Here is a 14714-nt window from a genome sequence, read left to right as displayed (position 1 = left end):
GATAAAAGAAGTGGAGAATTAAGTAACTTGGGTGCAAATAGTTTAAAACATGCTGTATACTGTGAACTATAAATTTTTATTTTTTTAATTTAAAATTAAATTGCTTAGTGTTCAAGTCAGATTTTGTTAGCATGACCTAACCTTCAATTTACCGACATTACTGAGTTCTTAAAAAATGTCAAAGTTTTTTTTTTTCTTTCTTTCTTTCTTTTGGCTAGAGGGGATTGAATCCAGGGGTCTTCTACCTGTGATCTATACCTTCAGCCCTTTTTATTTTGAAACAGGGTCTCACTAAATTGTTGAGGCTGGCCTTGAACCCGAGATTCTCCTGTCTTAGCCTCCCGAGTACTGGGATTACAGGCACCCACCACCATGCCTGACTGGTTTTTTTCTTCAGATATGTAACCTTTACTTTAAAAACTGAATACAATATTCCAGGGCTGGGCCAGGCTTCGTGGCACATGACTGTAATTCCAGTGCTTGGGAGGCTAAGACAGAAATATTACGGTTTGAGACCCACATTCAGTATCTCAGTAAGACTGTTTCCAGATAAATAGGGCTGGAGGTGTAGCCTCTGGGTTCAGTTCACAGACGATCCCCCCACCCCCATACACACAAAATAAAATTCCAGAGCTGGAAGAATTTAATTCTACATTTCACACACATTTTCAGTGTTCATTTAAATAAGAAAATATTTTGAAATTGTAATCTATAAATTACTATGTTGATATTTTATTTTAGACACTAATTAAGAGAATTATCAGTTTAAAATAAAAGTTGTGCCAGGCATGGTGGCCCAACGTTGTAATCCCAAACTTAGGAGGCTGAGACAGGAAGATCGCAGATTCATGGCCAGGTTCAGTTACTTAATGAGGCCTCTGCAACTTAGTGAGACCCTGTTTCAAAAAAAAGAATTAAAAAAAAAAAAAATTGGGCCAGGCATGGTGGCGCACAACTGTAATCCCTGAGCTTGGGAGGCAGAGACAGGAGGATCGTGCAGGTTTGAAGCTAGCCTCTCTGGCTTAGGAGATCCTGTTTCCAAATAAAAAAATATAAAAAATAGGTCTGGGAGTGTAGCCTGGAGGTAAAAGGGTTTCCAGGAACCCCAGTACCACCAAAAAAAGAAAAGAAAAGAAAAGAAAAAAAAAGGGATGGGGATGTAGCTTGGAGATAGAATGCCCCTGGATTCAATCCTCAGTACTTAAAAAAAAAAAAAAATACCTTCAACATTTTCTTAGAACAGAGAAATATACTTGTTTATCAGGTATGTACAAACTTCACATTAGTAAATATGCCTGTTTTTCCATGAAATTTAATTTTAAATATCTTTATTTTTTTCTGGTATTGGGAATTGAATCCAGGTGTGCTTTCCAACTCAGCTACATCCCCACCCCTCTTATTTTTAGACAAGATCTCACTAAGTTGTTGAGTCTGGCCTTGAAATTACAGTCCTCTTGCTTTAGCCTCCTTTGTAGCTGAGATTATAGGTGCATGCCATTGCACCTGAAAAAATTATCTTTATTTTTACGTTAGAGAAAGTTTGGATGATATATCTTCTTTTTAAATAAAATGTCATTAAAGAATAATATATATATCTTATTACATAAAAATATTTCATTATATAAAAAATTTTGATATAGCATTCACATCCTTTTAAATAGAATTACTCTATAATATAAAATGGACAGACATAATGTAATAGACATTTTACAAATACATTAATTTTATGGTAATTTACTTATAAAGTAAGTACCTTTTCACACAGAAAATATCATTAATAACAATACAGAAATTTTTACTCTTGTAAACATTTTCTTCAAAAGTTTCTATCATTATCAGTTCAAATATTTCAATTCCTATTTTGTTTTCTCTGCATTGAAATAGATGTTCTGGCTTCTGTCGAGGTAAACATTGTGAGCGGCGTCCTCTCACCTTTGTTATGAGACAGCCGGCCCAAGATGCTGACCATTCTGCGAAGTTGTTACCCAGTTTACTTAAGTAAATTGGCTTCTTTACTCCAGACCAATCTGTTGACTTCTGAGAACTCTTATATCTGTAATTTCAAAGATGTGTTCATTAAAAGTTACATATATATGTTCCTGTTTAGATCTCTTATATAGAAAGCATAAAAAATTACATCTATACTGCACTGAGTACAAGTACTGCCTTGCTTTTACTGAAACCTGGTTGAGAACAACTTTTCTACTACCTTTCTTAAGGGTAGGGCTAAAGGTCATTCTTACACAACCAAGAATATTTAAGGATTTGATCTGCCCCGTCTCTTTCTCAGATCCTTCCAACTCTAGTCTTGGGTAAGAAAGACGTGTTCTAGCCGGGCGTGGTGGCGCATGCTTGTAATCCCAGCATTCTAGAGGCTGAGACCAGAGGATCGCGGTTCATGGACAGAATCAGCTATTCAGTGAGGCCCTCTGCAACTTAGTGAGACCCTGTTTCAAAATAAAGAATTAAAAAAAAAAGAAGAAGGAAAGAAAGATGTGTTCTTCAACATTCATGCTGCCCAGCTATGATTCCCAACTATGCCTCATTATGGGGCATCTACCGATCTCCCTGACACCAAACTCACTGTCCAATGTCTTTTCTTCCCCAAGTCCTATTATTCTCCGGAGTAACTTCGTTATCTGACTGTACCACTTAATGAAACTCAAGACTTCTCAGCGGCTCCGTCCTCTACTTAGTCTACAGGGTTCCCTTACTGATTGAAATTTTATCCACTTCCAAAATCAACTTATGTAGAAATCTCATTCTACGGCTACGGTTTCCTAAATTCCCGGGTCCCCCCTGCAGTGACCCACACATCTGCTCTCTTGCAACTGAGATCTGTCCCTCGGTGACGCTGAGCTCTTCTGAGCTACAGCCACCTCCTTTCTCTACCTCTTCTCAGCCAGCGGGGTCTCCATGGCATTCACTTATGGGGTGCTCTTGGTAATATCCTCTTTAGCTATGCCACTGCCACAGTCTTTACCAGCTGTACCCATCACACATCCTTAGATCAACGAAAATGTTGTCCTTTCCTAAGATGCTGGAAACTCAAGCCACCGCATTGACAGAGGAGAATAACTAACGAGTTCAGTGCTACTCAGGCTTCTTAGTCTTCAGCACCGCTGCGCTCCATGTCGCCCAGGAGTCCTTCTGACTTTCCCCTTGCAGCTTCTCTAATGCTTTCCAAGGCTGCCATCAGCACTCTCCCCAGCACCCCACCGAAGGCACTGCTGCTGGCAGCCAGTGATCTTGTCTCCGGTGTCTCCTACCGCACAGAGCAAAGGGGAAATCGCTGTTCTCACAGTCAGACCTCCACACTTGCCGATTTCCACCCTTCCTCTCACCCTTCCCCGTTACACAGAGGTGCCTGGCTCCTGGACCTCGCGCCCAGCCCGAGGCTCTCCGGCCGGGTGTTCCTCGGGTCCTCACCTCGTCAGTGACCACGTCTCTCCCTGCGTTCAGCAGGACTCTTTCCTGCTGTTCCTCAGCGTGAACACTTCATAAAGCACGTTCAAATAGTTCTCATCTTACAACTACGTGTATCTAGCTTTTTTCTGAGGGATAAGAGTTCCTCTCGAAATTCTAATATAAGTTTAGAAAATGGTAAACATTTTATATCTCACTGTATTCCAAGTCTCTCTTTTATTTTTATTTTTTTGCAGGGCTCCAGAATGAACCCAGGGCCATTCTACCTCCAAGCTATGCCCTTAGCCCTATTTTTTATTTTTTGTTTTAAAATAGGGTCTCATTAGCCAGGCGTGGTGGCGCACGCTTGTAATCCCAACATTCGGGAGGCGGAGACTGGAGGATCGGGGTTCACGTTCACAGATAGCTTCAGCTACTTAGTGAGGCCGCCCACAACTTAGTGAGACCCTGTTTCAAAATAAAAGAATAATCCGGGCGTGGTGGCGCATGCTTGTAATCCCAGCATTCGGGAGGCTGAGATGGGAGGATCGCGGTTCACGGACAGTCTCAGCTACTTAGTGAGACCCCTTTTCAAAATAAAGAATAAAAAATAGGGCAGGAGTGTAGCTCGGAGGTCAAATGCCCAGGGTTCCATCCCCAAACCCGAAAATAAATAAATAAATAATAGGGCAGGGGGTGTAGCTCAGAGGTCTAATGCCCCGGGTTCCATCACCAGACCCGCAAAAAAAAAAAAAAAAAAAAAAAAAGAAATAAGTTGTCGAGAGCCTCATTAAATAGCTGAGGCTGGCTACATACCTGTGATCCTCCTGCCTCAGCCTCCCAAGTACTGTGATTACAAGTGTGCACCACCATATCTGGCTGAAAATCTTTAATTAGGGTTACTAAAGGTTTTGGGACCAATTCTAAACACTTAATATTTCTATATTTAAGAACCTGTCAAGCCGGGTGTGGTGGCCTAAACTTGTAATCCCAGTTCTTGGGAGGTTAAAATGGGATCACACATTTGTGGCCAGCCCCAGCAACTTCATGAGTCCCTCAGCAACTTAGTGAAATCCTGTTTAATTTAATTAAATTAATTAATTAATTTTTTTTTTTTGTGGTACTGGGGATGGAACCCAGGGGCTTTCTACTTCTGGGCTATACTCCCAGATCTATTTTATATTTTATTTGAAAACAGGGTCTCACTAAGTTGCTGAGAGCCTCAGTAGCTGAAGCTGGTTTTGAACCTGTGCGATCCTCCTGCCTCAGCCTCCCAAGTACTGGTAATACAAGCATGTGCCACCACACCTGGCATGAAATCCGGTTTTTTTTTTTTTTTTTTGGTGGTACTAGGGTTCCTGGAAGCCCTTCTACCTCCGGGCTACACTCCCAGACCTCTTTTTACATTTTATATTTGTTTTTTTTTGTTTTTTGTTTTTTTTTTTTTTTTTTTTTTTTTTTTTGGTGGTACTGGGGTTCCTGGAAGCCCTTCTTCCTCCGGGCTACACTTCCAGACCTATTTTATATTTTTGAAACAGGGTCTCTTACGCCAGCACGGCTGGCTTCGAACCTGCGCGATCCTCCTGTCTCCACCTCCCAAGCGTGGGGATTACAAGCGTGCGCCACCACGCCCGGCCTACATTTTATATTTGGAAACAGGGTCTCCTAAGCCAGCGCGCGCGGCTGGCTTCGAACCTGCGCAATCCTCCTGTCTCTGCCTCCCAAGTGCGAGGATTACAAGCGTGCGCCACCACGCCCGGCGAAATCCGGTTTTAAAATAAAGAATAAAAATAGGAGCCAGGCGTGGTGGTGCACGCTTGTGATCCCAGCATTCGGGAGGCTGAGACCGGAGGAGCGCGGTTTGCGGACAGCCTCAGCTACTTAGTGAGGCCCTCCGCAGCTCAGTGAGACCTGGTTTCTGCCACAGCAATTTCATGCAGATCTTGAGAAAACTTGATCGGGGGATCCGCATGGTGTGGATCCCCCATGAAGTATGTCTGGCATTCCTTTCTTTCATAAAATTATTTTAGGATTATTTGGATTAATATGTATAATTGGAATTTTATGTATAAACATTATAACGAAAACTGATGGGGAGCGGCTTGTGAGAGACTCAGGCGGCAAAGATATCTTCCCAAGGATAAAAATATTGGGCCAAATATTAAGTTCAAACTGACCATAGAGCCACTGTAGACGATTAAGTTTTGAGACAGCCTTGTGAAGTGAGACAAAACATACTATGTCCAGCACCCTTGCCCTAAACTTTATAGAAAATAATAATTTTTACTGTCCTTGGCAATCCTGCTTGTATGACTATGATCTTGCTTTTCTGCCAAAAAATAAAGTATAAAAACTGTAACAAATCCTGAAAAAAATGGAGAAGACTGAATCTGAATCGTGTGGCGTCTTCTCTCATCGGCCTCGGTTTTCCCCCTCATCAACACACGAACCCCGACTCTGCTAGGGCTGGACCCCGACAGGTTTCAAAAATAAAGAATAAAAGATAGGGTAGGAGCTGTAGCTCGGAGGTCGAATGCCCCTGGGTTCCAACCCCAGACCCACACACACACAAAAAAAATAGGGCTAGGGGTGGAGCTCAGAGGCAGAATGTCCCTGGATTCAATCCCCAGTACCACATACACACACACACACACACACACACACACACACACACACACACACAAATCTGTCAAGTGTATCAATTAATATTCAATAAAAAGGTATCCTTACAAAGTACTACTGACAGCTGAATTTCTTTTCTTTTCTTTGTGGTACTGAGGGTGGAACTTAGGGGCTTTGCTACCTCCGGGCTATACTCCCAGACCTATTTTATACTTTATTTGGAAACAGGGTCTCACCAAGTTGCCGAGAGCCTCACTAAGTAGCTGAGGCTGGCTTCGAACCTGCGCGATCCTCCTGTCTCAGCCTCCCAAGTGCTGGGATTACAAGCGTGCACCACCACGCCCAGACTGACAGCTGAATTTGTATAAATCAATCCTTTTAACTTCAATGAATTTGCTTAAGTAGTTAAAAAGTTACAGAATTTAACCAAATGAACAGACAGTGCTTCTCATCGTAATAAGAATATAAGCATAAACCACAGTGGAAAATACATGAGAACATACTAGCAATACTTTTAATGTTCAACTATAATAAGTATTATTTATTTATTTATTTATTTATTTATTTTGCAGGTCTGGGGATGGAACCCAGGGGCATTCGACCTCAGAGCTATACCTCCTGCCCTATTTTTTATTCTTTATTTTGAAACAGGGTCTCACTAAGTTGCAGAGGGCCTCACTGAGTAGCTGAGGCTGTCCGCAAACCACGATCCTCTGGTCTCAGCCTCCCGAATGCTGGGATTACAAGTGTGTGCCACCAGGCCCAGCTTAAAATAATATTTTTTATAATGTTCAAAACAATTCTTTTAAAACAGTTTCCATGCGTCTACATGTCTACATACCGAGTATTCAGATGTGGCTCTAGTATCTCCCGAACATGCTCAGGGAATCTCTTCCACAACTGGTGACCTGGGCCGTTGTTCTGCATTTCTCTGCAGTCATAAATAGAAAGTAACTCCTACAAACACATATTTATATTTATAAGTCCACACATATTTATATTTATAAGTCCACAGTGAAGCAGACAAATATTTGCACTATTCAGTGTTCTATAGAAAACAGACAGAATGTTAAAACTGTGGGCCTGTAAACTTCCTCGGGACACCTATTTCAACGCCTAGAGACATTTAGGTAACCTATTAGCGTCGCAAAGCTAAGAGAGTACTTGAATATGAGGCCAGTTTATGCTTAATATGTTTTGAGAGCTTTATGAGGGAAAAAAATTAGAATTTTCTGTATTTGCAAACTTATAACCCTTAGAATTTTTTTTATTTTTATGCTGGGGACTGATCTAGGGAGTATAAAGGTGTTTTTTTTAAAAAAAAAATCTATCAAACATAAACTCTATGCTTATTCTGAGACAGATATTGATTTTAGACCTTAATACTATTGTTATATTTAAGTAACTATAAGAAGATACATGTATGTTTGTTGAATAATATTTTCCTAAAGGCAACCTGAATGTTTTAAATGCATTTTGTAAATAAGCTATGGTGCATTGATACTGACATTATTCAGTCATTAAGAAGAGTGATTAGAAGCATATATACACAAGATAGTTAAAGAAAATTACAGGAAATCATAAATAATATGATCTCATTGTTGGAAAAACAAATATTTATACACACATTAAACATTTTAAAGTACCTATAATAATATATTGAGAAGGTATACTTCTGTACCCTTAAAAGGGATTTATCATGAGCCTGTATTACTTTAATAATGAAAATGATAAAGGGATTGTTTCTTTTTTCCGGACTGGGGATGAAACCCAGGGGCATTCTACCTCTGAGCTACACCCCCAACCCTATTTTTTATTCTTTATTTTGAAACAGGGTCTCACTGAGTTGCAAAGAGTCTCACTAAGCAGCTGAAGCTGTCCGCGAACCGTGATCCTCCTGTCTCGGCCTCTCAAATGCTGGGATTACAAGTGTGCGCCACCACACCCAGCTCAAAGGAACTGTTTCATAAGGATAGTGTTTACCGCTGTACTAGAATGCAATAACGTCAATCCAGTAATGTCTAGGACATGCGAGCAATCCTGGATGCGAGTACCTGGATGGCGTAAGCTGCTGAGTCCTGGGCTCGGCTGTTATCTGCATAAGCAAGGTAAGCCCTTGTCAGCTCCATCAATAATCCATAGGCGAAGTTTAAATCTTCTACCCCAGTCTCAATAAAAAAAAGAAAAAAGTTCAATGGTAGTTGGCATATAACTTTTCATAATCTGCACTGTGCCTCCCACAGTGGATTTAACTTAGTTTCCCAAGAGAATTTAACTTAGCAGAAGGAAGACAGTGAGGTTCAAACCAAGGTGGTATCAAGGCTAAAATATAATCTGTAGTTAAGATTATTGCATTATTTTGGGCTGTGGTTAGGCTATTTTAAAAATGTATTAGAATTATTCAACTTTTTAATAGCTCTAACAATATGCATTTTTTTTTAACTCTTAAAAAGCAAACTGTATACACAGCATTTCCTAAATTGCATTTTTTGGCAGTGATGGGATGGACGCATGCATGCCAGGTAGGTACTCCATCTCTAAGCCACGTCCCCAGTGCCAACTGTATTCTGTAGAGCCCAAGAGTCACCTGAGAAACAACAAGAATTTCAGTATACCTACACTTAGAGGTTCACAATATACACGACACATTAAAAGTTCCATTTAATTTTGTTTTCCATGGATTTTCCAAATTCACTTGACTATAATTTTTTTTTTTTTTTTCGATACTGGGGATGGAACCTGGGGCATTCTACCTCTGAGCTACACTCCCAGCCCTATTTTTTATTCTTTATTTTGAAACAGGGTCTCCCTGAGTTGCAAAGGGCCTCACTAAGTAGCTGAGGCTGTCTTTAAATTGTAATCCTCCTGTCTCAGCCTCCTAAATGTTGGGATTACAGGTGTGCGCCACCTCGCCCGGCTCATAAAACTTTTTAATATACATACAGTTAGAATATCCTGGGAAACTCATTTTCCATGAAAACTAGCAAATGTATTCAAACAATTTTCTTTCAGTAACAAATTAGGCTTTAAGTATTAGAATTTAATTAGGAAACTTTATTTGCCAAAGCACAACACTCTAAACTAGGTTCAAACTTTATTTCTTTTGGCTAAAGGGTTCCACAATAGTATCAATACATAGAGTCAGATATGGTGGTGCATGCTTGTAATCCCAGTACTTGGAAGGCTTAGACAGAGAGGATCGCAGGTTGGAGACTAACCACAGCAACTTAGTGAGGCTCTCAGCAACCTAGGGAGACCCTGTTTCAAAAATAAAAAGGACTGGGGGGAGGTACAATGTCCCTGAGTTCAATCCCTAGTGCCACCAACACACACACACACACACACACACACACACACACACACACACACACCACAAAGAAATAGAGTCAGAATGACCTAGATTTTCTGATTTAGATCAAGCTGTAACTAAGAGCAATTTGAAGGGTTCTCTGTGAATGGAATGTATAAACCTCAATGGACAGAAAACCCTTTTTGGTATTCCAAATTACCATTACTTACCACAAATGTAAAATCTTTTCCTTGAGTTTCAGCTGTTGAGAAATCTAATCGGCCTGGATCTATTGCCCCCAGCTCCCCCAGACATTCTCCACAGAGTAAGCGAGCTTGAGAGTTTGCATCTTGACAACCTTTCAGAAGCACTGTCACCAACCGTGAGATAACAGGTTCTACGGTCTCACTATCAGTTGCATATTTTATCAGTTTTTCCTAAAATAAAAGTAGAAAAAACTTTATATCTAACATCTACAAACTAAAGTATTTTCCTAAAATAGACGGCTTTAAATATTAAGAAATACTGCTGGGCATGGTGGTGCACACTTATAATCCCAGTACTTGGGGGGCTGAGACAGGAGGACTGCGAGTTCAAAGCCAGCCTCAGCTACTTAGTGAGACCCTGTTTCAAACTAAAGAATAAAAAATAGGGCTGAGGGTGTAAATAGAGGAAGAATGCCCCTGGGTTCCACCCCCAGTACCAATACCACCAAATAAATTAAGAAATATCTAATATAAATACAAAACTCAATTCCTGTATCTGCTATATTTTCAATTAGCTTTTGTTTGCTTTCTTTTCTTTGGTATTGGGGGTGGAACCCAGGGTCATTCTACCTCTGAGCTACACCCACCAGTGCTTTATATTCTTATTTGAAATAGGCTCTTGCTAGATTGCCGAGAGTCTCACTAAGTTGCTAAGGCTCGCCTTAAGTCTGCGATTCTCCTGTTTCAAACACAAGAATTACAAGAGTGCACCACCACATCCATATCTTTTTATTTTTTAGTCTAGTTAGGTTGCTGAGACTGGCCTCAAAACTAATCCTCCTTATACTGAGACAGGAGGATTGCACGTGTTCAAAGCCAGCCTCAGCTACTTTATGGTAATATTTCATTTTTTAATGTGCTTTTATTGGTGCATTATAGTCTCACCTCATAACGTAAATCATGCTGACAAATAAGATATAAAATAGGTCTGGGAGTATAGCCCGGAGGTAGAAAAGCCTCTGGGTTTCACCCACAGTACCACCAAAAAACAAAAAAAAAACCCAAAAACAAATCCTCCGTTATCAGCTTGTCAAGTACCTGTATTATAGGTGTGTGTCACCACCCCCAGTTCTCAACCAGTTTTGGACGAGTTCACATTACACGGCTGACAAGTTGCATATGATAATAATAATGAAGTGTGTTTGAGAATCTCTTATCACTGACCCATTAAGCAGAGCTATTAGCCAGGTGCGGTGATGTATGCCTGTAATATTAGTACTTCAGAGGCCAAGAAAGGAGGATTACAAGTTCAAGACCAGGCTTAGCAACTTCGCAAGACCATATTTCAAACTAAAAAGGGCTGGGGGGTGTAGTTTGGAAGAAGAACGCCATTGGGTTCAATTCCCAGTACCAAAATCTAAGTAAATAAATCAAACTCCCAAAACCTAACAGTTCGGTCAAAATATAAAATGGTAAAATTGCTGACTTTTCATATGACAGAAAACTGTAGGTAATTATGTCAGAAGACTCACACAAACTGCTGATCTACACCCAAATAAATCCTTACGTAAGTGGAACGTGCATGCAGGTCACTGTCAGCATGATTTACGTTATGAGGTCAGACTATAATGCACCAATAAAGGCACATTAAAAAATGAAATATTACCATAAAGTCACAGCCCTACAACAACAAGGAACTCTGCAAACCTCTGGGATTTGGACTAAAGGGCACGGCCCATGACTTCCAGGTCTGATAATCTAGGTAAAATAACAATTGCTTCTTTCCTTGAATCTAAGTCTTAAACAAAATACCAATTTGTTATCTTTTCTCTAAACCTCCAACCCTTCTTTGCTATGGTCTTTTAATTATATCATCTCAATATACCTGTCTTAAAAAGTTATTCATCTGTTTTTCTTTTCTTTTTATGCAGTACTGGGGATCAAATCCAGGGCTTGACACATGCCAGACAAGTGCTGTGCCCTGGAGCTCCATCCCAGCCCCTACTATACCTGGTTTTTATATAAGGTTTCCTTTAAGCTGGTGAGAGCATGGATACGGACATCTACGTTTTCGTGCTGAATTGCTTTCATGGACAGCTGAAGAGCTGTTTGAAGATCAGTACTCTTGGAAGTTTCCTGCATGAGGAACACGGAGAGACATGCTGTATTAACAACTATCTTAATAACTACCTCTGAGGCCTGAATTTCTTACATGGTTATCACTGAACTATACGCTCAGAATAATCAGCTTGAAAAAATAATAAAAGTTCCATCTCTTCCTTCGCAAAGTTATGTTACTGACAGTGATTCTCAAAGAAAAGAACGTTATTCTAAAACCTTTAGACTTGAAGAAATTATTCCAACTAAGTAATAAATTATCTAAAACAAATGCTTCTTGATAAGGACAGTTTTTCCTAACTTAGGAGGACTACATTGCAGCCTTGACCCAGATCTATGGACCATCACAGTTCCCAAAGCCAGCGGCTTTCTGAGGTGGGGAGGACAGCGGAACAATGCGTGTGTGTGTGTGTGGGGGGGTAGTACCTAAGGGTGCAATCGGTAGGTGGTGAGTAAACACCAGGGAGTGGTGGAAATGCCGGGCGGGAATGCTGAGTAATTTATTTTCTAAAAAGGGGGCGGTGAGTCAGTAAGTTTTGGAATCTGTAAATAATCCAACTCCTCCCTTTCATTACTTTTAGGGTGATGCCCACGATCAGACATCTCACTTTCTGTGCTGAAATACTGTGAAATAAATCTCTACCAATCTTTTCATAGTATCAGGGCATTTACAAGACTTGAAATGCTGGAGCTGCACATTAATCCCCTTCTAAAATTCAGGGCCATTTACATCTGACATCCAAACCATGTGTAGCACAACAAAAATACTATCATCCTGCAACTTCTTCTTTTCTTTTTCTTAGGGCATGCAGCTTAGGAAGCTTCTTTTTGGGACTGTAAGTAAGGAGATCTAGACCTGGGTAGTAAAGGCACAAGAATTGTATTTTTACTCTCCATCTAACACTCTTACATCTTGACCTAGGTTCTAAAACTTCTCTGCAAAAATCATGAATTTATGGTAGGATTGTCTAGTCACAAGCAAATAGCTATCAGAACATGAGTATCCCTACATATGAATCTAAAGGATCTCTATTCAATATATTGGATGTCGGAAATAATTTTGCATCTAAAATCTTCCCAGACGTACATCAAAAAAATCAAATACCTTTCTGTATTCTTGGAGAACTGCTTTTATCTTTTTTAGGTCTGGATGATCAGGTAAAAAATATATTTCATGAAGAAAATCTTGCACAGCATCCCTAACAGTTAGATGGAATAAAAACAATTATTTTTCCAAGAATATAAATACTATAAACATACAAGGCAAAAGTTCAAATGAAGGTCAATTTAATACTTAAAAGTTCTAGTTGATTATTATTATTTGTGGTACTGGGGAACAGACCCAGGGGCATTCTACCTCTGAGCTACCCCCACCCCAGCCCTATCTTATTTTTTATTTTGAAACAGGATTTCACTAAGCTGCAGAGGGCCTTGCTATATTTCTAAGGCTGGCCGCGAACCTGGGATGCTCGCTCCTCTTGCCTCAGCCTCCCAAGTTCTAGTTGATTGTTAACATGCAAAGTAGTCTTCCTAACTATGTGTAGGATGCTCAGCTACGTTAATAAGCAAATAAGCAAAGCTGGGAGAAGTATTCTATCATAGTGTTACAATGATTACCCCCAGTAAACTATGCTTCTCTCTCACACACACACACACACACACACACTCTCTCTCTCTCTCTCTCTCTCTCTCTCTCTCTCTCTCTCTTCTCTCGCTCGCTTGCTCTTTAATCTGGTTAGAATGTGTGATTTGTTTTAGCAAATAAACTGTGGAAGAAGACATGCCATTCCAGTATGGGGCTTAGGCATTAACAAGGGCTGGCAGCTTCCATTTTCAAAGCCCTGAGTCACCATGCAAAAGTCAGGCCACCAACATGGACAGGACAGAGAGAGGCTCTGAGAAAAGAAGCCCCACCCAATTTATACTCCCGCTGAATGCAGCTGTGCCAATAAACTTTGGTAAAACCAGCAGAAGAAATGACTATCAGAAGAAATGAGCAGAAAAACCAGCGGAAGAAACAAACTCAGCCTAGATTATAAAATTAGAAACAAAGAAAAATGCTCATTGTTTTAAGGTAAGTTTTGGAATGATTTGTAATGTAGCAAGAGATAGCCCAAACAATTCTAAAACATGAATTCTCAAAAAGAATTTTAAATCAAAATATACAAATTATCCTTGCTAAAGCTATATATTTAATTTATAAAACACAATAAAACTTAAAATACAATAAATACTTGAATTTTTCTGGGGCCAAATAAGCATTTGTAATTTGACTTCACTGAACTCATGCGACATAAATGTACTAAATAAAGGGCATGTGCTGAGCACTGTGTTACACAGGCTAGAACAACAGAGCCCACATAATTCTTCATTCAGGGAGCCTCAGGTCTTCCGTATACCACTAAGTGAGAGAGGACTTTTCTTATGATACAACAAAGGTAGCGAAATGATTTTACCATCTCCACTGAGCACCAAAGCTAAGAATACCTGCAGCATTATCAATCTGAAAGGTATTTGAAAGTGATGTAAGTTGGTGACTGTACTGTTCTAGCATGTACAATATAACAGGAAAGTGATTAACCTTTCCTTCTGTGCATCCTGAATAAATTGCTCCTGGGGATGATTAGAGGAAACAGAAATAGCATATGGGTGAGCAGGTGAACAGGCAGAACTTAAACACTAACTTTTAAAAAGAAAGAAACTATGATACACAGCTATGATAAAATAATAGCAAAAATTAAAATGTCTAGAAGACATTCCAGGCTAAAGAGTAACCGGAGTAAAAAATACAAATGGGATGAAGTAATTTATGTTTTGCCATCGGATGCCCACAGCGGCTATAGCCCAGGGCCCGTTTTTCAAAATCATGGGAAAAGATTTTAAGAAGTAAGATGTGGCCATCTTTTAGAAAGCCTTGAAAGTCAAGCTAAGCAATCTGGAATCTATTAGTTAAAAAACAGAGAACCATGCTCACTTGAGCAGCACATTCACTAAGATTAGAGTGTTAGAGGTGATCAGCATGGCCCTGTACAAGGGTGACGTGCAAATTCATTGGTCCAGATTCTCATCATTTT

General features: G+C 40.0%; 1 protein-coding gene across 2 annotated transcripts in view; it reads right to left on the bottom strand.

Annotated features, from left to right (window-relative positions):
• The window catches only part of ATR (ATR checkpoint kinase), a gene marked incomplete at both ends in the record, with an annotated part of 84837 nt that overhangs the window by 37399 nt on the left and 32724 nt on the right, over positions 1-14714 (bottom strand). For both annotated transcript variants that reach the window (XM_080696748.1, XM_080696749.1), the window contains 6 exons: positions 1933-2053; positions 6869-6984; positions 8082-8195; positions 9547-9753; positions 11533-11658; positions 12746-12839. In XM_080696748.1, the coding sequence (XP_080552874.1) occupies positions 1933-2053; positions 6869-6984; positions 8082-8195; positions 9547-9753; positions 11533-11658; positions 12746-12839 (778 nt within the window). The remainder of the gene's footprint in view (positions 1-1932; positions 2054-6868; positions 6985-8081; positions 8196-9546; positions 9754-11532; positions 11659-12745; positions 12840-14714) is intronic.

The sequence above is a fragment of the Muscardinus avellanarius genome, assembly GCF_963383645.1.
Source record: "Muscardinus avellanarius genome assembly, chromosome: 5".
Classification (NCBI taxonomy): Eukaryota; Metazoa; Chordata; class Mammalia; order Rodentia; family Gliridae; genus Muscardinus; species Muscardinus avellanarius.
The sequence above is the reverse complement of the archived record's forward strand: the minus strand, read 5'-3'. Positions and strand labels throughout refer to the sequence as shown.